Source organism: Pongo pygmaeus, chromosome 20 (assembly GCF_028885625.2).
Source record: "Pongo pygmaeus isolate AG05252 chromosome 20, NHGRI_mPonPyg2-v2.0_pri, whole genome shotgun sequence".
NCBI classification, from domain to species: Eukaryota; Metazoa; Chordata; class Mammalia; order Primates; family Hominidae; genus Pongo; species Pongo pygmaeus.
This window is the reverse complement of record NC_072393.2, coordinates 46,956,376-46,978,313: the sequence shown is the minus strand read 5'-3', so window position 1 is coordinate 46,978,313 and position 21,938 is coordinate 46,956,376. Positions and strand designations below refer to the sequence as shown.

The following is a 21,938-nucleotide window of genomic DNA, read 5'->3' as shown; positions in this document are numbered from 1 at the left end:
TAGGGTGTTCATCACCTAAAAAATGTACATTGTATCCATTAACCAATTTCTCATGCTCCTCCCCCTTGCTACCCCCTAACACTTCTGAGTCTCCATTATCTATTATTCCACTCTCTAAGTCCATGTGAACACATTTTTTAAACAAACACTTATGAGTGAGAATATATCTACTTTTAAAGATTAGTCTTAAGTGGTCAGGCAATTATGGACCAGGATAATGGCTCAAGTGTTAAAACAGCAAAAATTTGCAATAAATTTAAATGAGCTACAGAAGGGGACTTGTTAAATAATGCAACTATAAAATGGAAAATTATGCAGTAGTCAAAAAGCTGCAGTTATTTACAAATATATGCCCATCATACATTAAAACAAGGCTATACAAAGTAGTCCTAATGTGATCCAGTTTGAATATGTACAAAAAAAAAATGTCCAGAAGACTACAAATGGAATGTTAACATTGGTTAGTTTATCTTACAGGTTTAGGAAGGATTTTCATTTTTCCCTTTCTGTATGGCCTGAATTCTTATAAGCAACACATATTATTTTCATAATTGGAACGTTTGTATGATCATAAACGGAAGGCAGAAGGTGTCAGCATTGGTCAGAATAATCAGTCACTTGGGACTAGAAGGTCATTGAAGCCTGGGGACCTGCAAAATTCAAAACCTTTCAATAGGCAGCCCCTGCCCCTCTCTCAACTAGCCCTGGCCTCACTGGTCTCTGCTCCCCTTTTTCCTCTAGGTTAGGCTCCAGACAGAAAATAGAGACAGAACTTAATGGAGCTTGGGAACTTATTTGCAGCTTGGTTTAAGGGCAGGAGACACTGATCCTTTTTACAGAAAGGGAATAGATTCCTAAAGAGAACTTTGAAACCTCTCCTAAAAGATGAAGGATAAGAATTGATTCTTCAAAGAAAAGTTGTTTCATGACCATAGTCCTCTCAGTTGAATACAGCATGACAGAGACAGTGGCATATACCTAATCCTTGTACCTGTTCCACTTCAGCCTAGTTCTATTCTAAGTCTGACGCTAGAAAAGGAAGCTTAGGAGCCTTGAAAATCCAAGGGTAGGGACAGTCACTCTATTCTCTGGACTGCATAGCTGACCCCTCCTTACCTAGCTGGGTGCTGCAGGAGTCCAGGGACCAGCCGATACGGACCACGTGGGGGTCAGGCTCTGTAGACGGAAGGTGCTTCACAGAGATTTCCTCATTGATCTGAGGAAAGAGGACAAAAGGGCTCAGGGTTGCTTCTCTGGAGGCCGTAGGTTATGAGCCAATATAGGAGGGAAGCATATCAGGCATTAAAAAATAGCAATGGCTTTTCTTGCTGGAGAAGAAGCATTTAAGCAGCTCTGAAAAGCCTGCTGAACCGAAGCCAGGGCCTCCAAAGGGATCAGTAGAGTACAGGGCCACAGAGACAGGCATTTCAAAATACAGTTATCTTTTAGTGTAAGAGACTCTTGTAACATCTGGTAGAAAGATAAACTGTTATAGTGTCTTTAGAGGGCAATCCAGAAGTCTCTATCAAAACCGTAAATGGCTGGGGATGGTGACTCACACCTGTAATCCCAACACTTTGGGAGGCCAAGGCAGGAGGATGGCTTGAGGCCAGGAGTTAGGAACCAGCCTGGCCAACATAGCAAGACCCCATCTTTACAAAAACATTAAAAGAAAAAAACAACAAAACCCCGTAAATGCACATGCTCTATAACTCAGCATCCTATAGATACACTAATATGTGGACAAGTATGTCTATGTATGTGTGAATGTATTTGTATATGCAACATTCTGTGCAGCATTGGATGTATATACGTGCATATATATATATTTTAATATCAGAAAAAATATCAATAAGGCACTGATTATGGTATATCCATGCCACAAAATATGATGCAACAGTTAAAAAGAGCGAAGCAGACAGGGCACGGTGGCTCACGCCTGTAATCCCAGCACTTTGGGAGGCCGAGGTGGGTGGATCACCTGAGGTCAGGAGTTCGAGACCAGCCTGGCCAACATGGTGAAACTCCATCTCTACTAAAAATACAAAAAGTTAGGCATGCGTGGCGTCGTGCACCTGTAATCCCAGCTGCTTGGGAGGCTGAGGCAGGAGAATCGCTTGAACCCGGGAGGCAGAGGTTGCAGTGAGCAGAGATTGCGCCACTGCATTCTAGCCTGGGTAACAAGTGAAACTCTGTCAACAAAACAAAACAAACAAAACAAACAAACAAACAAAAAAACAAGGAGCAAAGCAGTACATTGGGCTAATGTACTGCTATGGAAAAATGTCCAAGATACAGTATTAAGTTAAAAAAAAAAAAAAAAAAAAGCCTTCTCACTTAATTTCGTATTAAAAGACTAGACTGCCGAATATCCGTATCTACCTGTGGCCTCACTGGCTTTTCAGACACACATTTTAAAATCTCTGAAATCAGGATCCATTTTACAATAAATGTGATGAGAAAGCACTGTGTAAGCTGGGTGCGGCAGCTCACGCCTGTAATCCCAGCACTTTGGGAGGCCAAGACAGGCGGATCACCTGAGGTCAGGAGTTCAAGCCCAGCCTGATCAACATGGAGAAACCCCATCTCTACTAAAAATACAAAAATTAGCCGGGCATGGTGGCACATGCCTGTAATCCCAGCTACTGGGGAGGCTAAGGCAGGATAATTGCTTGAACCCGGGAGGCAGAGGTTGCAGTAAACCAAGATTGCACCACTGCACTCCAGCCTGGACAACAAGAGTGAAACTCCATCTCAAAAACAAAAACAAAAACAAACAAAAAAAGAAAACACTGCATAGTTTATTTAGTTGCAGTGTTTCTCTATGAGAGGTACATAAAATAATGTGCAACTTACATCAATGGTGTCTTGGTCAATAAAATATAACCCTCTGTGTTTCAGCTTCTACCTCTAAAAACTGGGGCTAACAGTACCTGTTTCCAGATGGTACTGTGAGGATTAATGGAGATAATCCATGTAAAGAGCTTGGTGCTGTATCTTGTGCATGCAAAGAGCTCTATATGTATTAGCTATCATCAGTAAGTTTGGATACACAAACCACAGGTAAGAAATTCTTAACACAGAAGTTCCCTCCAGGGAGTAGGATGGTAGGATGGGAACTGAGAGGACATGAGAATAACCTGTTTTTTTTCTTTGAGACGGAGTCTCACTCTGTCGCCCAGGCTGGAGTGCAGTGGCGTGATCTCGGCTCACTGCAACCTCTGCCTCTTGGGTTCAAGCAATTCTCTGCCTCAGCCTCCTGAATAGCTAGGATTGCAGGCACCCGCCACCATGCCCGGCTAATTTTTTTATATTTTTAGTAGACAGGGTTTCACCATCTTGGCCAGGTTGGTATTGAACTCCTGACCTTGTGATCCACCTGCCTCGGCCTTCCAAAGTGCTGGGATTACAGGCGAAAGCCACCACGCCTGGCGAGAATAACCTGTTTTATCCTGTACTCTTCTGTGCTGTCTAAACTTTTGTTAAACATAAGCATGTATTATTTTCATAAACATAACTTGACATGGAACTGTGGAGAGATGACAGCAGAGGCTGGCCTAAGCTGGCAGTTCTTTGCCCTGTTCTCCCTCTGGCCTCCCTTTAATAAGTGACATCTGAGTCTATACTTTCTAGATCACTTTTCTTCCAAACAACTTCTTTTCTCAGTTCTACAAACATGTCATCACTACACTGGCTGACTACATAATACCTGCGTCAAATCTCACCAAGGAAATATCTGCTTGATGAAGCAATGTATGGTTGGCATGTTTTTCTGATATGATATTTAGCAATGATGTAGTTCTCTTGAGTTCATCACAGTTTTGTCTGCTTGGACACGGTATTGCACAATCCAATCTCTTTTGCAGTTGTAGCTCTGACCAAGGTGGCTGGTATCAGGATATTACAGTGGATGGACTTCTCTGTCCCTTCCCCTTCTCTTGCTCCTACTCACCTTCATCTCGAAGCACACACGGCCCCTTCTGACCCCATAGCTGGCACGGGCTCCTGACCACAGGTATGCAAAGCCCTCAATTGTGAGCGGATAGCCACTACTTCGATCTCGGGCCACCTTGAAGTGGAGGTCGCAGTTATCTGTGAAGGAAAATGCCCACAGTTGGCTGATGTTTTTGTTTTGTTTTGTTTTCTTGAGACAGAGTTTCACTCTTTTTGCCCAGGCTGGAGTGCAATGGTGTGATCATGGCTCACCGCAACCTCGGCCTCCTGGGTTCAAGTGATTCTCCTGCCTCAGCCTCCTGAGTAGCTGGGATTACAGGCATGCACCACCACACCTGACTAATTTTGTATTTTTTAGTAGAGACAGGGTTTCTCCATGTTGGCCAGGCTGGTCTTGAACTCCCGACCTCAGGTGATCCACCTGCCTCGGCCTCCCAAACTGCTGGGATTACAGGCGTGAGCCACCACGCTAGTCCTGGCTGATGTTTTAAAAGTCCTAAGAAAGAAACAGGCAGAGGGAAGTTCCCCAAGTGCTGACCAGGAGTACACAAGTGAACACATCATGGGGGCAGTTTCAAAAGGAACCAGCACACCCCCAACCTCTCTCCTTTTGAGTAGGGAGGATGTGGAGTACTGCAAATTGGCCTGTATGACCTCAGAGAGGAACTGGGGTTCTTTATCTGGTGGGATCCAAGGATGGGCTTCAGGGGTATCCTCAGAAATTGTCAACGAATGTCTTTGGTGGGGATGTGTATTTGCTAGGGATAGGGTCCATATCCTCAGCAGTTTCAAATTATTTTTTTTTTGAGACAAGGTCTCGCTTTGTTACCCAGGCTGGAGTACGAAGGCATGATCTCGGCTCACTGCAACTTCTGTTCTCCTGCGCTTAAGCCATCCTCCCACCGCAGCCTCCTGAGTAGCTGGGACTACAGGGATATGCCACCATGCCTGGGTGATTTTTATATTTTTCGTAGACAGGGTTTCGCCATGTTACCCAGGCTCAAACTAGTTTTTAGAATACAAAAAGGTTAATCACCACCACCACATATTCCTACCGCCCTCTGTGCTAATTCTATCAATTTGGGAACTGGACTTCTGTTTCCAATAGCTATACAGGGATCTGACCCTGATCCACACCTGCCACCCAGGAACCAATGCCCAGGTGCCCCATAGGCTCCTAATTCCTTTCATGGGCCTAGGACTCTCCTACTGTTGCTCTTACCCTTCTCAATATTCAAGGAGCCAGTCAGGCCTCCAAGAAAGCCTTTCCTGACCATCCCTCCCATGAGGCGCTCTCCTTTCTCTGAAGGCTGACCGCCATGATCTGTACATTTGCATTTCATCAGACGCTGCCTCATGAACCACTGCCACCCAACACTTTTTAAACAATGTTTACCTCTACTCTGGGTAGATTTTGTCTTCGAGAGCTTGTGATATCAGAGATTGTGTATATTTTTATCTCTTATTAAAGCATGTAGCCAGTGCTTTATAAACATAAGCTTCTGTAGAAATAGATGAATAAATTGCTGCTTATCTTCTGCTCTGTTGAGAAGTGCAGTGTTCTCAGACCTGACTGGGCTTCTGGGTGCATGTAAAAATTTAGATTCATAGGCTCTACCACTTAGACTCTGACTAGGAGGTCTGAGCGAAGGACCTTTATAATAATTCCTCCAAATGCTCAGATGCACAGTGAAGGTGAAAGCCACTTATCCAGTGGAAAGAAAACTGAACTGGAGGACAGACAGCAGGGCGGGCCAGGTTAGTGCCTCACAGGACACAGTGGCATTGGTTTCACCAGGAACGTGAGCAGCTGATGGAAATGGGAACTGGTTGTCAAAGAGTTAAGTTTCCCCAGCTGCACTCAGATTCCCTTCCTGATGAGATGACAACCCCTGTGTGTACAGGGCGGTTCAGGGTTTTCCAAACTGCTCCTATATCCACTGAGGAGTCTCCCTGAAAATCCTCTGAGGTTATTATGGCAGATTTACTCCTTCCTGAAGGGAAGCTCAGAGAAGTAGAATGACTTGCCCAGGGTCCCACTGCTAGAGTTGGGAGTAGGTCTTTTGCCTCCAAACCAGTACTCTTGCTCCAGAGCTGTGTCTCACGTGTGGACTAACAGTGTCTTTGGACGGTGCCAGGCAGGGATTCTGGTGAAGGTCAAAACCACAATTTCCCCATACTGACTGTAAGGCAGAATTAGATGCACACTCCAAAGACTTACAAGTGTCAATAGCAACAAGGGTATCATCAAAGTCATCTTCATCCTCTTCAGCAGGAGGCTGAGGAGAGCGGCCCCTGTATTAGAAACAGGGGTTAAGTCACACAAGAACAATGGATGAGCACAAAGGAAAGAAAATGAATGTTCTGCTGTAATCTATGAGTGGCCTCCAGACTGCTTCCTGAATCTCCATTTCCTTCCACAGAGGTGTGCAAAAGAACTCTGAAACCCTACATCCTTGCAAGGAGAGCAATGACCGTCAACTCCTACGATGGAGACAGGGATTGGAGAAGGCATGCTCTGCTGAAGCGGGGCATCAGAATCATTTAGGGAATTTCTTCACTCTTTTTTTACACCCTAAGATTCTGATCCATACCCTCTGCATGTTGACAACCACTTCCACCCTGATCCCTATTACTGTTTGGAGGCTGTGGTATCCCAAAAGGGTGCTGGCCAGGAAGGGGAATGTGCAAGAGCCTAGATAAATCCCAATAATTACTATATATCCATGTACCAGGCTTCTTAAAATCCTACATCTGTAAGAATTTGAGATGACCCATTTTTTTCAGTGTCCTAAATTATAAACGATATTCATTTTCCTACCAAAACACTAAAAAAGGGACTTAACACTGTTGGTTTCTGCTGTACAGGAATGAGGAAGAAGGGTAGAAAGGTAGAGTCTAACACTCAGGGTCCTGCCTGGACAGTCTGGGTAGTTGCAGTGCACTGCATGCACAGATGGGGAGCCCATGCCCATTTGGCTGCTGACTCTCCCAGCAGCAGGCTTCCCTCTGGTAGAGGGCCCCTCTGGCCTCGCCAGGCCAGTGCTAACACGGATGAGCTGTGCTCATCACAGGTTAAGTCCATTCTAGGAAACTTTCCCTGCCAGCCCAGGATCAGAGCGAGTGTTCTTCCTTTGCTCTCCATCAGTAAGTAGCTTCCAGGCTTCTGCTCTGTGGGAGGCAGTGGAAGAACCCCATATGAGGTGGGCTCCATGTCCTAACTTAAATCATAGCCTGTGAGATCCAGGCCCTGTCTCAAGAGAGTAACAAGCTAGTTAGAAGGTGGACTCCGCCAGATAGGAAATAGAATGTCAGATGACTAGTCCAGATGAGTACAGTGGCCATTCCTAGTTTTCATAATTGCAAAAGGCTTCAGACAGGAACTGAAGGAAGGAAGGAGGGAAGGGAAGGACTTGGTCTGGAGGGAAAGGAGGGAAGGGCTTGTTAGGGAAGGGAAATGACCAAAGCAGAGGCTGCTCCCTCTTCTGAACTCCTGAAACTCACCTGCATCCTGACTACTCACCTCAGAGGTTGTGACTTACTTGTGTATGTGTCTGAGTCCCCATACTGGAAAAACAGAAGGCAAAACCCACTGTCCATCTGTATGTTGCTAGTGTCCAGCCCAAGAGTGGGCACTTCGTGACAGCACTGTGAGAGCTGACTGAACGAGTGGATGAATGGGAAGAGGATGTGTGTTTGGGAGTAGTGTTAGAAAACAGATCTTTCTTTCATTACGGTTATCAAGCAGCTGACTGCAGGGGCAGTAAGGCAAAGGACAGAAGAGGCAGGCTGGCATCTCACACGTGAAAGTCTAAGACATTTAGAAGTTACCCTGCAGGTAAGAAGGGAGGAACTGGGGGAAGGACCAAAAGTTTAGGAAAGCTGAATCTGGTAGTAAGTACGGGAAGGGACAGGAAGAGTGTGAAAGCAGAGGGAATCTCTACTCAGCCCCTCTAGGTTAGTGCAAATGTCCCCAGCAAGCACGAGGCTATGGATATAGGGACCTACCAGAGCAAGGATGACTGCTGCCTCATACACCCACCTCCTATCCTCTCGGTGCTCAAAGTACCCCCGTCCCCGGTTTTCTTCATAAGGCCTCTTTCGACTCTGGAATTGCTGCCTGTCTGGCTTGAGTTGAGAAGCTTCAGGCGGGAGGAAGCTGGTGGGTGCTCCTTGCTTCATCTCTGTCTTCATTTCTATTGTCAGGACAAATTCAGATGGTCAAGACACTCACAAGCTCCCCAGCTATCACTTTTCTGGTCCCTTTTCCCTTGGGAGATGTGAGCAGGATCCTCACTACAGTGATGAAGGGCTGGGCACAGGCGGCTTGCTGAGTTCAACAGAAGCCTGCTGAGCCAGCCAAGAAGGCCGTACTGGAGTACAGGGTTAGGATCTGAGATGCCATGATCCTAAATTCTCCAATTTCTCTTCCCAAAGAACCTCTCCGCCTTAGTTCTTAACAAAGCTTCTTCAGTCTGGCAAGGGAGGGGAAGAAGATGAATTCAACAGGATACTGTGGTCCTGCAGCTAACTCTACGGGCTTTAGTTACCCTACCAAAAGAGGCCAGAATCACTCCGGTTAAGCCATCCTATAGGTGCAATAACCTCTTTAAGTCATACCATTAACAGAAAGTCAGGATGGGATACTGTGCTGTGGATCACGGGTAAGTCCTAGTCTCAGGCAGACTCCAGGAATCAGTGCCTAACCAAGAGCAAACCATAGATGTAGGCTACCATCATTTATCCCACAGCATTAATCCCTGATGCTGAAGCTCATTCACATCTACTCATTTCTGCATTCAACCCCAGACCATTCTGGATCACTCCCCAGCTTTGGCATGTGGACCACATCTCTCGGAAAAGTCTCCTGGTTCTCTAGGGCCGGGATGGTGCTCAGCCATCCTGAAGAGAGCTTCCCTGGTTCCCAGCAATAGGTTGGGCTCACACAGGGCTCCTGATGAATGTCTGTGGATAACGGCACAGAAAATATTCTCCTGTGGCTGAATGATCCTACAAGTCTCACAGAGCCTGACACAAATCTGCAGTTTAACCTACATTCAGTAAAGTTCTGAGCCACCCACAAGAAATGTCTGGGGATTTAACTTTGTGGATGAACCAGAATGGCATTAGACAAAATCAACCAGATACACTAAGAAAAGGCACTGGGGGGCCACAACACAGTAAAAGCAGCACAAAACTGGGGGTCAGTCCGGGCTCCATCAGTTCTCAATAGTGGGACCCTGCTTTCCAAATAGTAAGGCACAAATGATAAGGAATGCTGCTTATTAACCAAGAGGACTAGCCGGGGAGCAAGTATGCTAGGTTCTAGCCCCAGAGCTCTGCCATCAGACAAGCCAACTTCTCAATCTATAAAATGGGGAGGAGAGGCCAGGCGCGGTGGCTCACACCTGTAATCCCAGCACTCTGGGAGGCCGAGGCAGGCAGAGAACGAGGTCAGGAGATTGAGACCATCCTGGCCAACATGGTGAAACCCCATGTCTACTAAAAACACACAAAAAATTAGCTGGGTGTGGTGGCACACCTGTAGTCCCAACTACTTAGGAGGCTGAGGCAGGAGAATCACTTGAACCTGGAAGGCGGAGGTTGCAGTGAGTGGAGATCACACCATTGTACTCCAGCCTGGGCAACAGAGCGAGACTCCATCTCAAAAAAAAAAAAAAAAAAAGGGAAGGAAGAGTTGGCATCATGGGGAACTTTGTTCTGTAAAGATATATACTTAACATGCTTGGGAAATCCTAAGTTTAAACAATACAACACAAGGTTTTTTGTCTATTTTTTATTAAAAAAAATATTTTCAGCAACACCAGCCCAAGAAGACACAAGGTTTTTAAATTTAATTAAAAAAAATTTTTTTTTGGAGACAGAGGCTTACTGTTGCCCAGGCTGGAATGCAGTGCTGCCATCACGGCTCATGGAGCCTCAGCTTCCTAGCTCAAGCGATCCTCCCACCTCAGGGTCAAGAGTAGCTGGGACTTGGCCGGGTTCAGTGGCTCATGCCTGTAATCCCAGCACTTTGGGAGGCTGAGGCGGGCAGATCACCTGAGGTCAGGAGTTTGAGACCAGCCTGGCCAACATGGTGAAACCTCGTCACTACTAAAAATACAAAAATTAGCCAGGTGTGGTGGCAGGTGCCTGAAATCTCAGCTACTTGGGAGGCTGAGGCAGGAGAATTGCTTGAACCCGAGAGGCGGAGGTTGCAGTGAGCTGAGATCACACCATCGCACTCCAGCCTGGGGGACAAGAGCGAGACTTCGTCTCAAAAAAAAAAAAAAGAGTAGCTGGGACTATAGGAATGTGCAACCATGCTCAGGTAATATTTTTATTTTTTATAGAGACAGGGTTATGTTGCCCAGGCTGGTCTTGAACTCCTGAACTCAAGCAATCCTCCCACCTCCGCCTCCCAAAGTGTTGTGATTACAGGCATGTAACAGCCATCGCACTCGGCCTGTTTTTATTTTTAAGGCAAGGTCTTCCTGTCGCCCAGGCTGCAGTGCCGTGCACGATCATAGCTTACTGCAGCCGTGAACTCCTGGGCTCAAGTGATCCTCCTGACTCAGTCTTGTGAGTAGCTGGGACTACAGGCATGTCACCATGCTCAGGCAATTTTTAATTTTTTCTAAAGACAACAGGGGTCTCACTATGTTGCCAGGCTAGTCTTGGATTCCTAGGCTCAAGTGATCCTCCTGCCTTGGCCTCTTGAAGTGCTAGGATTACAAGCATGAGCCACTGCGTCCTGATCTACTTCTTTTTAGTTTTTTTTTTTTTTTTTTTTTTTTGAGACAGGGTCTTGCACTGTCACCCAGGCTGGAGTGTAGTAGTGCAATCATAGCTCACAGCAGCCTCAAACTCCTGGGCTCAAGTGATCCTCCTACCTTTGTCTCCTGAGTAGCTTTAACTATAGGTGTGTGCATGTAGTCAGTCATAGCCACGCCTGGCTAATTTTTAAATTTTTTGTAGAGAAGGGGTCTCACTATGTTGCCCAGTCTGGTCTGGAACTCCTGGTCTCAAACGATCCTACTACCTTGGCCTCCCAAAGTGTTGGAATTACAGGTATGAGCCTGCGCACCTGGCTTGAGGCCTGACACACACTTTTTTTTTTTTTTTTAATTCAGGACTTCTCAGAGCCTTTAATGTTCTAACGAGCATAGTGAATTTCCAAGAGACGATATAGCACATGCTACATTTTCCAGACACATTTGGTTAAGGAACCCTTTTCTGAGAATCCCCTAATAATATCCCCTGAAATAATAATCTTCAGAACATGAGAAATACCAGATTAGACTTAGAAGGCTCTTTCTGGCTCCCCCATTCTAAGATTCTAAATAAGATTCAAGTATTAGTCTAGGGGTCTCAACTCTCCAGGGTGCTTATACTAACATCTTTTTTTTTTTTTTTTGAGATGGAGTTTCACTCTTGTTGCCCAAACTGAGTGAAGTGCAATGGCACGATCTCGGCTCACTGCAACCTCCGCCTGCTAGGTTCAAGTGATTCTCCTGCCTCGGCTTCCCAAGTAGCTGGGATTACAGGTGCCCGCCACCATGCCTGGCTAATTTTTGTATTTTTAGTAGAGACGGGTTTCACCACGTTGGCCACGCTGGTCTCAAACTCCAGACCTCAGGTGATCCGCCTGCCTCGGCCTCCCAAAGTGCTGGAATTACAGGAGTGAGCCACCACACCCGGCTGATACTAACATCACTTTTATACAGATACCATGGAACCTCCCCTCTCCCAACACTTGGAAATAGGACTGAGATCTTTCCTTTAAACAATTCTTGCCAGAGTGACAAAGTCTAGATGAACTGCCCAAGAAAAAAGATGCATAGTTTCTCTGGGAAGACACACTCTAAGCAGAGGATAAAGGCTCCATGTAGATTCTGTTTCCCTCCAAAGAGATGAACCATGTGTATTTTCCTACCTGGGCGATAGGCCTGCTGCTGCTCCATTTCCAGTGGTCTCCTCTCGTAGCCTGACTCGTTTTCTTGTTTGATGACTTGGGTATCGTAGAATTGGTTCTGCCTGGTAATACTGTCCATGGCATCTTAAAACAAAATAAAAAATGGCCAGTTAGAGGGGCAGTTCATGGAGAACCCTGGACCAAAGGGTCCAGAAGGCATCTGCAGGTCCAGGAGCTCAACTAAGAGTGGTAAGAGTAATAATATTAACTATTCATGGAGTGCATACTATACTCCAGAGCCTGGGATACAGCTGAAGACAAGCTTGCCCCACTGAAGCCTTCAGTTTAGTGAGACAGACAAATCTTAAAACAAATACACACAAAAATTTAATATGATTGTGTTGAAGGCTACAAAGTAGTACCAGGAGCGAAGAAAGGGACCTGGAAAATAACAGATAAGCCTTGATTCAAAGGATACATACGTGATGACTCAGTCACGAGAATGGAGAATGTTACTGGGGTTGGGATAACACGTGTGAAAGCTCAGAGGTGGAACTAAAACCAGAAATTCCCTCAAGAACCTTGCAGCCAAACCCAGAGAGAACTTTAAAAGCTAGGATGGGCAGCATACAGGCTCTCCTCCCCAGGGGCTAGCTCTCAGTTAGGGCCCCAAGGGCCCTACTAGTGGCTATGCCAGGAGCCATGAGGCAGAACCAAAGGGAAGGAGAGACTATTCTGCCACTTGCTAACTGATTGGATTTCTTCTCAGAGGATAAATACATCTGGGCACAAACCAGGTGCAGCCCAAAGGGAGGAAAGTCACAGGTCATGTGGTTTGCTACCGGTCTGTTTACCAAGTTTGAAGGAGGGCTTAAGGGAGGCATGAAGGGGGCTCAAAGCCTTTGTTGTAGCAAGTAAGGGAGAGAGAAAGAAATAGCATTATCTCCTTAATTGGAATATGAGGCCCTTTCAAACTATTCTGCTGCTTCCAGGCTCCAAGCACAATGCTCCTCTTCCCACAAAGCCTCTTCCCCAGCATCTCTCTCCTGTGTTCACAGAGGCAGCCTCTCCTGGAGAAGCTATGACTCTAGGATCCTTCTCCATTCTCTAAAACATCCCCCTTCTCATAAAAGGCAGGCCCAGTGATAAGCCCTTCACATGTGATCTCATTCATAACACCCCCCAGGGGTTGGAGGGGCTATGAACACACTATTTGTTGATTAACCCCATTTTACACATAAGGAAACCAGGCTCACAGAGGTGAAGTGACTTGCCAATATCGTTAAGCCAGATTTGAAATGAAGTCTGTCTGAGTCTAGAGTCTACGCTCCAAAGCACCTAATTCACTTTCCTCTCAGAGACGACTCTCTGGCCAGACCACCAGGTCACTACTACCCCACTACCCTTTCTTGCTAGGCATTCCTGCCACGATCCCTCCTGCTCTAGACACGCACACAGGCCCACTCCTTTCTTCACAAGTCTCTGCAATGGGAAGTCCTCTTTCCAGCACCTGGGTCCTGGATAATCTCTAGGCCACTGCCTACCCCAAATCCACACTCGCGTTATCCCCCTGCGGGAAACTATCTCTTATGAACAAGTATCCAATTCCAATCCCAAACCTTGTCTCTTCTGTTACCTCATTTCTCTCCTCATCCCCTTAGCCCCAAGTGGGTGCCCTCTTTTCAGAAAAACTCCACAAACTCTTATGCCAGAATCCCCTTCTACTTACTCCTTAACCTTTCCAGTCCCCCCATTTCCCAGTCCTACTAGAAAGCTGCCCTGAGGCCTGGTGCAGTGATTCACACCTGTAATCCCAGCACTTCAGGAGGCCAAGGTGAGCAGATCACTTAAACCCAGGAGTTCAAGACCAGCCTGGGCAACATAGCGAGACCCCCATCTGTATTAAAAAAAAAAGAGAAAGAAAGCTGCTTTTTTCTTTTTTGAGACCGAGTTTCACTCTTGTTGCCCAGGCTGGAGTGCAATGGCATAATCTCGGCTGACTGCAACCTCCCCCTCCCAAGTTCAAGCGATTCTCCTGCCTCAGCCTCCCGAGCAGCTGGGACTACAGGCGCCCACCACTAGGTCCAGCTAATATTTGTATTTTTAGTAGAGACGGGGTTTCACTATGTTGGCCAGACTGGTCTTGAACTCCTGACCTCGTGATCCGCCCGCCTCGGCCTCCCAAAGTGCTGGAATTACAGGCGTGAGCCACTGCACCCGGCCCAAAAGCTGCTTTTTTTCTAACTGAAGATTCACTCCGTCCCATATCAGGGTTTTCTCTCCTCAGAGAACCGCAGATCTACCCGAACCCATTCCCAGTCACACCTCCTGGCTGATGCAGAGTTCCGTGCTGCTCCCCGAGGGCCCCCACTCCCTGGGTACACAAATAACTGCTTCTGGGAACCGACGAGATTTCTCTTGGAGACGCTCAGGTCCAGAAACATTCCCCACACTCCACTCTGAGGTCTCCAGTGAAGTCAACAGGTTTCTTTCTCTTTGCTCCCTACGGCCTCCCCCCTCCCGATATTCGCTAAGCCAGATACGTACTCCTGTGCTGGACACAGGATCCTCTGTCTCCCGCCACATATTTCATCCACTTGGAATGTTACCAACTCATCTGCCCCCATCCCACCCACAGCTACCCCCGTTCTCCAAAAACCCCACAGTTAGCTCCAGACCAGTCAGCAGCAGCCCAAGAGTTATTTGCCCTCAGTCTTCTTAGCTCTAGACCCCTAGATCCTTTGTCCAGGGAAGCATCCTCTCCCCCGCCAGCCTCTGGACACCAGGGCTCCCTATACCTCTTCTAGAAGCCAACCAGAAAGTCCCCAGATCTCCCAGCACCTAATGTCCAGGCTGTGCCTGCTTCAAAGGTGGCCTTCCAGCCCCGGAAGAGAGATGGGGGTGCCCCCTAGTTCAATCTCCCGCAGCCCCTAAATGCTCACTAGCCAAACTCCAAAGCACTGAGTCCACTAGACCCTCCCCAGCCACAGACACCAGCACCTCCACCTCACCCACCCACCCCCGTACCCAAATAGGAGAACTCCCAGGATCGCATCCAGTGGCATATTCTAGGATCCTCCTTCCTCAAAACTCTCGCAGCCCCGCACACCGGGACATTCTTTCCCCACCCTGGAAACACGGCTCCCCACCCTCCAGCCCACACGCTGGGCTAGCACGACCGCCAAACCCACGGAGCTCCGTACCCTAGGATCCCCATTTTCGAGACCCTCCCCAACCCAAACGGAAAACCTCTTGTTCTTCCGACTCTCTTCGGCTCCAGAAACCAGTTTCCGGTCTCCGATCCCTACGGTACGGAATCCTCCCTGCCACCCCCGTCCCTCACCTCCGAAACCCAGAGGCCCCTCCCCCAGTGTCCCCCCTGCACCGAGTGTCAGGATCCACCCTCCGGTCGTGCCGGGGCCCTGGTCCCCAGATCCTTTTCGGCGGCGGGTAGCGGGATCCCCCGATCCTCAGGTCGTCTCCCCGACCTCAGGCGCTGGACTCCCGCGTCCCACAGCCCTTTCCTCGGCCCAGGCTCCGGGCTCCCCGGCCCCCGCCCCGCGCACTCTCACAATGTCCGTCCGGCCCCGAGTAGCCGCCGGGCTCCGCGTGCGGCTGCAGCCCGGGCGGCGGTGGCTGCGCGGTCCCCTCCAGCTCGGAGCCCCCCTCGGTCTCGACCTCCTCGTTGATGTGCCCGGGTCGCCCCGGTTCGTCGTCGGCGTCGAGCTCCCGCTCGTCGTCAGGCTCCTCGGCCTCCAACGCCGCCTGCAGCCGCTCAGCAAGCTCGGCCTTGAGGCCTCGAGTGTCCAGGCCGCGGCGCTGCAGCTCCTCGCGAAGTTCGTTCACCTTCAGACGGCGCACATCCATGGCCCGGGCCCCCGGGGTGGCCCCCGAGCCCGGCCCGGCCTCCCAGGGCTCTGTCCCCCTTAAACCTTTCCTGTCAGGAGGCGAAGGGGGAAAGGGGGGGGGCCCACTCCAATGGCGGCGGCGGCTCAAAATGGCCGCCGCCACCGCCTCCCCCCTGACTCGTGCCTCGTCCGATGTAACATGAGTGCCAATTGGTCAGTGCATGGGGCAACGGGCGCGGGCCCAGAAATCTAGCCAATCAGAGCGCGGTTTTCAAAACAACGGCCACGAGAAGGCCTAGGAGCTACCGGGGAGGAAGCGTTGGCCTACGTCGAAGCCGAGGCCGGAGCGGAGGGCGGGAAAAGGCAGGAGGCGGAGCGCGTGCTGATTGGGTAGCTCTCGCGCGCCGGCTGCCGTAAGGTCCAATTAAAATAAGGGAGTAACGATTTGGACCAATCAACGGTGAGATCTCAGAATGAGCGTCCCGCGGCCTTTCCTGCGCAGTCCTTTCATCAAACTAAGTGTCTCTATAACACACATTCCGATTGGTCTACATCTCCCGCCCCTTGAGGAGTCCGAGCGGGTAAAACCACTAGAACCAATCAAATGGAGGGTCGGCAGAAACCCCTCCTTCCGGTTGCCTTTAAGAAACCGGAAAGAGATGAATTCACCAGGAGCCCGCCCCTTGCCGTTAGGGCGGTTTCAAAACAATCTGCCCACCAATCGCAGTTATTGTCTTAGCTCACTAAAGCTGGTAGAGATGGCTCGTTTTAGGAAAAGTTCACCAGATTGGCCGTGCTTCAGAGGACGGCCTCACAAATTTCGCTGTAGGAGGAAGTATACGAAATAGAGATTAAGTGGATACACAGTTGGTAATCTGGAAGGAACCCGGTGACCTTTAGGAAAAGCAAAATTTTGACTTTAGAGAGTCCCGACGGTTTGGCTATAGAGACTAGACTAACAACGGGAAGCAATTTGTAAAGGACACGGCCTCCCCTTCCTTTGGGTAGTCCGCGGCCGCCTTGCTCTATGGTCGGGTACCTGACGTGGAACGGGCGCTCTGCACGCGACCATAGAGCCTTCCCCTCCCGAAAGACATCCAGAAGTTCACCGACCGCTCTCCCGAATCCTCTAATCGGCTGTTCCCGTAAATCGGGCTGTCTGGCGTCTGTACCGACAAGCTCAACCCCACGGATCCCTCATTAACCTTCGCGCTCAGGGATACAAAAGCCACAGAGCTTCCCAGTGTCTAACGCTCCACCACCTGTCGCCTCTAACTCAGAAAACAAAACTCGAATAAGACGCAATCGGGATACGTGATGCAGACGCCCACTGCCTCCTGAGCCACACGTTAAGCCCGCAGAAGCCACACACTATCTCTGCTTAGACAAAGGCACACCCCGCAGACGTAAACAAACAGGCGTGCGTCAGATCAGACGCATCCAGTTCTTTTTTTTGTTGTTCGTTTTTTTTGAGACGGAGTCTCGCTCTTGTTGCCCTGGCTGGAGTGCAGGGCCTCTATCTCAGCTCACCGCAACCTCCGCCTCCCGTGTTCAAGCGATTCTCCTGCCTCAGCCTTCCGAGTAGCTAGGATTACAGGTCCCCGCCACCATGCCCGGCTAATTTTTGTATTTTTAGTAGAGACGGGGTTTCACCATGTTGGCCAGGCTGGTCTCGAACTCCTGACCTCAAGTGATCCGCCCGCCTCGGCCTCCCAAAGTGCTGGGATTACAGGCGCGAGCCACCGCGCCCGGCCCCAATTCCGATCTGCTTTGGGTAAGGCACCCCGCTGCAGTGTAGATGTGCCCACTACGGTCCGCAGAGGCAGGCGGCATCGAATAATAAAGATAACACAGGATAGTTGCACTACAAGCGAACACTACAGCAACCCAGACACACAGCACCCACTCAGCAGCGGGACAGACACTCACGTGGGCCCAGAGGTTCCAGTCCAGACACCCCGCCCCTCGCCCACGTCCGACTTCCTCTCTCTCTCTCCTCCCAGCTTCCCACAATGATTTGTTCTAAAAAAGTTTGTGGCCCGGATTGAACTGTCCCCGGTTCTCAGGAGCCGCCACTGGAGGGCGTCCGGGCGCTGCCAAGGGTTTCTCCATTTGCTGCCGACCACACCCGCGAACGCCCGCTCGCGAGTGCGTGCCAGACACGGTGGGCTGGTCTTGGCTGGAGGCCCTTTGTGGGTCCGTGATGATCGGAGGTGTTCTGTGCCTGTGTTTCTATGTCAGCCTGAACGTTCGGGGCTGTGAGTACCTGTTGTACTCTACATGTCTCTTGAGTATTTGTGTCACTTGACTCTGGGTCTGTGTCTCTTCCTATTCGTGGCGGGTATCTGCCTGAGCATGTTTGTAAATATGCTTGTGTCTGTGTAATTCTATGTGTCTGTGTTACTCTATGCGTCTGAATTTCAGTCTTTGTATTTGTGACCAGGTCCTCCCGGGTGTGTCCATTAATTCATGTGTCTGTTACTTTGCCGGGGGACAGGTGTGTGTGTGTCTGTGATCCAGAATTTCATTCTTTGTATTTGTGACCAGGTCCTCCTGGGTATGTCTGTTACTTTGCGGGGGACCGGTGTGTATGTGTGTCTGTGATCCTGGATCTGTATGCCAGTTCCTCACTGGCGGTTTCTGAGAACTTGTATCTCTTTGCTTGTGTGTCTTTTTGTCTATCTGTATGTTCATTTCTACCCTCTCTAGTGAGGACAGAATTCCAAGACCCCACCAAGCCCTTCTTTTTTCTGATGGGGGAACTGAATTGCCAGGGAATGGGGCCACATCACAGCTAAAAGGAGACAAGAGGAGACAGAAGCCCATTGATATACAAAGTTTTATGTGACCTGAGCCCCTCTGGAGGCACCAGAGTCCACACTCTGTACTCAGAAGGTGAGGGATTGGCTCACGGGGGCAACATGGCCCGAAAGGTGGGAGATCATCCATCCCCTGGGGGAAAGGAGGCATCCCTAATGCATTGCACAGGCTTGAAGGGGGCACACTCCCACAGGAGGGGAGGAGGAAGCAATGATGGCTAAGAAGGAGAGGGGCACCCCAAAGAATACTACAGTATAGGGTTAGAACCTTGAAATTGCACCTAATAGTCTAGACCTGTGGACCTTTAGAATCTTAGAAACTTAGAACATTTGAGTCTTAGAACTACAGTGCTTAGAACTATAAGATTTTAGAAATGTGGATTCTTGGACTCTTAACCATGGTCCTAGAGAGGCAGAATGCAGCAAAGAACCTAAAGGTGTCCAACATTAGAAATTATTAGAACTTTGGTGTCTAGTTAGTCACAACTGAGTGTGAGAGTCTTATAACTTAGATGCTTAGGATCCAGAATCTTGGACCAATGGAATCTAGAGTGCCTTGAAACAGAACAGACCATCAGAATCTTATTTAATCTTCTAGAATCTTGGAGCATCTGATCTAGCATCTTAGACACAGAGAATCTAAGATCTTAGAGTAAGTCTTAGAATATCACATCTTAGAACACCAGACCTTAGAAACTCCATCTTTAGACTCTTGGAACTTTTGAATTGCAGATTCTAGAGCTTTCGACCCTTAGGATCTAGGATTTTATACAAGAGAATCTATTATCATAAAGCCTCAGAAACTATAAATGATCATCATTAGAATCTTAGAACTTGAGAACATTTAGAACATTAGAATCTTAGAACATTTTGAAGGCTTATGATCTAGAGCCTTACAGCCAGAGAATCTAGACTCTCAGAGCCTTAGAACATCAAATTTTAGAATCCTAGGGCCTTAGAACCTCCATGTCTAGAATTATAGAATCTTTAGAATCTATAATCTTACATTTTAAGGACTCTGAACTCTAGAAGAATAAACATCTAGAACCATAGAGCCTTAGCTCCTAAAATCAGAATCTTGGAACTTTAGAACCTAAAACCTTGAGGCTTTATCAAAAATGTTAGAACCAGAAAATCTAAAACCACAGAATGTCAGAGCTTTAGAACAGTAGGTCTTAAGGTTGAGTGCAGTGGCTCATGCCTGTAATCTCAGCACTTTAGGAGGCTGAGGTGGGCAGATGACTTGAGGTCAGGAGTTTTAGACCAGCCTGGCCAACATGGTGAAACCCTGTCTCTACTAAAAAATGTAAAAATTAGCCGGGTGTGGTGGCACACACCTGCAATCCCAGCTACTTGGGAGGCCAAGGCAGGAAAATCACTTGAACTCGGTAGGTGAAGGTTGCAGTGAGGCGAGATTGCACCACTGCACTCCAGCCGGGGTGACACAGTGAGACTCTATCTCAAAAAAAAAAAAAAAAAAAAAGTAGGCCTTAGAACCTTAGCACTTTAATGGAATTAGAGACTTTGGAATTTCAGGTCCTTAGAACCAAAGACTCACAGCATCTTTGAAACATAGAACCTTTGAATCTAGACTCTTTAAACATTAGACTCTAGAGTCTTGGAATGTTAACACCTGGGAGGACTTCAGATATTGCAATCCAACCCCTTCCTTTTACAGATGGTGATGCTACTGCTTTCAAGGTGATGCTACTGCACAGAGAAGGGGAGGGACGTGTCTGGGATGGAGGTGGGTTAGGTAGGAAGACAGGGCTGCAAGTGGGGATAAGGCCTGGGGTGGGAAAGTGGGAAGGTGGAGTTTCCCCCAGTGGCAGTGCCTAGCTTGGATCCTGAGAGGGAGTACCAGGTGGAGGGTTGTCTCAGGCACCATCCTCCTGCCCTGGGGCTGCTGGGGAGCCCCTATCAGCAGGCTGAGGGGGGCTAGGGGTTGTGGAAGGGCAGAGGACATAGCGTCCAGCAGGATGGACCTCAGCCGCAGTGAGGCAGCTACAGGAATCCTTAGGGTCTGGCTGGGTTGGGGGGTCAGCTCCTCCCGCAGCTCCAGGGGGTTCAGGATAACCTCCACCCTCATCCATGTTGACATAGAGGATTTCGTCAGGCTCCTGGGCGGGAGGCAAGGCCTTCAGTGTGTTCTCCAAATCTTCCCGCAGCTCTGTAAAACTTGGCCGGTCCTGGGGATTTAGCTCCCAGCACCGCGACATCAAGGCATACCTAGGGCAGCAAAATGAGGGGTGGGAGATTGAGCAGGGACTCAGAAGGGGGGCATTCTGGGAGCCTGGGGACATTTTAGGACACTCAGGGGACTGGGGGCATTTTAGAGGGTTAGAGGGAGCCTCAGCAGTTTGAGGCCATCTATGGGGATTTGGGAATTCCCAAGAATTTCTGAGTTGGGTCCTGGGAGACTCAGGAGCTGGGAAGGGTCTCGGAAAACCTGTCTGGGTATGGAGTAGTATTCTGATGAGGGTTTGCTAGAACAGACCTTCCCAGCTCCCCAGAACAGACTTGCATCAAAGCCTGGCTATGCCCCTTACAAGCTGTGCTGGTTTAAAATAGGTCCATAAATTCTTTGACCCTCCTCCCTGCAAAAGACGGAGAATAAATCCTCTCCTCTTGAGCATGGGCAGGACTTAGTGACTTGCTTCTGATTTGGCAGAAGTGATGGTGTGTGTGACTTCTGAGACTAGGTCATAAAAGGCATGTGGCTTCCTCACACTTTCTCCTGGGTTGCCATGTTGTGAGTAAGCTCAAGCAGTGCCACAAAGGGGTCCACATGGCAACGAACTGAAGCCTCCTGCTGTAGCCATGTGAGTAAGCCACCTTGAAAGCAATTTCCCAGTCCCAACCTTCAGATGACTGCAGCCCTCAGTGATATCTTTGTAACTTCATCAGAAATCCTAAACCAAAATCACCCTGCTAAGCTGTTCCCAGTATCCAACTTTCAGAAATTGTGTGAGATAATAAACGTTTGTTGTTTTAAACTACTTGATTTGGGGATATAGGCAACAAACACACCAGCTGTGCAATCTTTGGCAAATAAATCACCCTCCCAGACTGGGCTCATGCCTGTAATCCCAGCACTTTGGGAGGCTGGGACGGGTGGATCATGAGGTCAGGATATCAAGACCATCCTGGCTAAGGTGGTGAAACCCCGTCTCTACTAAAAATAAAAAAAAATTAGCTGGGCGTGGTGGCACACGCCTGTAGTCCCAGCTACTTGGGAGGCTGAGGCAAGAGAATCGATAGAACCTGGGAGGTTGCAGTGAGCCGAGATCGAGCCATTGCGCTCCAGCCTGGGTGACAGAGCGAGACTCAAATAAATAAATAAAAATAAATTACCCTCCCTTTAGGACTGGGTTTTCTCATCTGCAAAATGGGAATCATAAT

General features: G+C 48.6%; 2 protein-coding genes across 11 annotated transcripts in view; both read right to left on the bottom strand.

Moving 5' to 3' along the window:
• Positions 1-17,775, bottom strand: part of HNRNPUL1 (heterogeneous nuclear ribonucleoprotein U like 1) — a 44,575-nt gene extending 26,800 nt beyond the window's left edge. The window contains exons 1-6 of one of the 9 annotated variants that reach the window (XM_054466080.2): positions 17,647-17,775; positions 11,891-12,013; positions 7,997-8,150; positions 6,176-6,249; positions 3,953-4,092; positions 1,117-1,216 (exon numbers count right to left, since the gene is read on the bottom strand). In XM_054466080.2, the coding sequence (XP_054322055.1) occupies positions 1,117-1,216; positions 3,953-4,092; positions 6,176-6,249; positions 7,997-8,150; positions 11,891-12,008 (586 nt within the window). In that variant the 5' untranslated portion in view covers positions 12,009-12,013; positions 17,647-17,775. The other 8 variants (XM_054466075.2, XM_054466072.2, XM_054466071.2 and 5 more) reach the window with 8 other exon arrangements.
• A 2,245-nt stretch (positions 17,776-20,020) lies between these two features.
• AXL (AXL receptor tyrosine kinase) overlaps positions 20,021-21,938 on the bottom strand; it is a 41,748-nt gene continuing 39,830 nt past the window's right edge. For both annotated transcript variants that reach the window (XM_054466069.2, XM_054466070.2), the window contains one exon: positions 20,021-20,765. In XM_054466069.2, the coding sequence (XP_054322044.1) occupies positions 20,414-20,765 (352 nt within the window). In that variant the 3' untranslated portion in view covers positions 20,021-20,413. The remainder of the gene's footprint in view (positions 20,766-21,938) is intronic.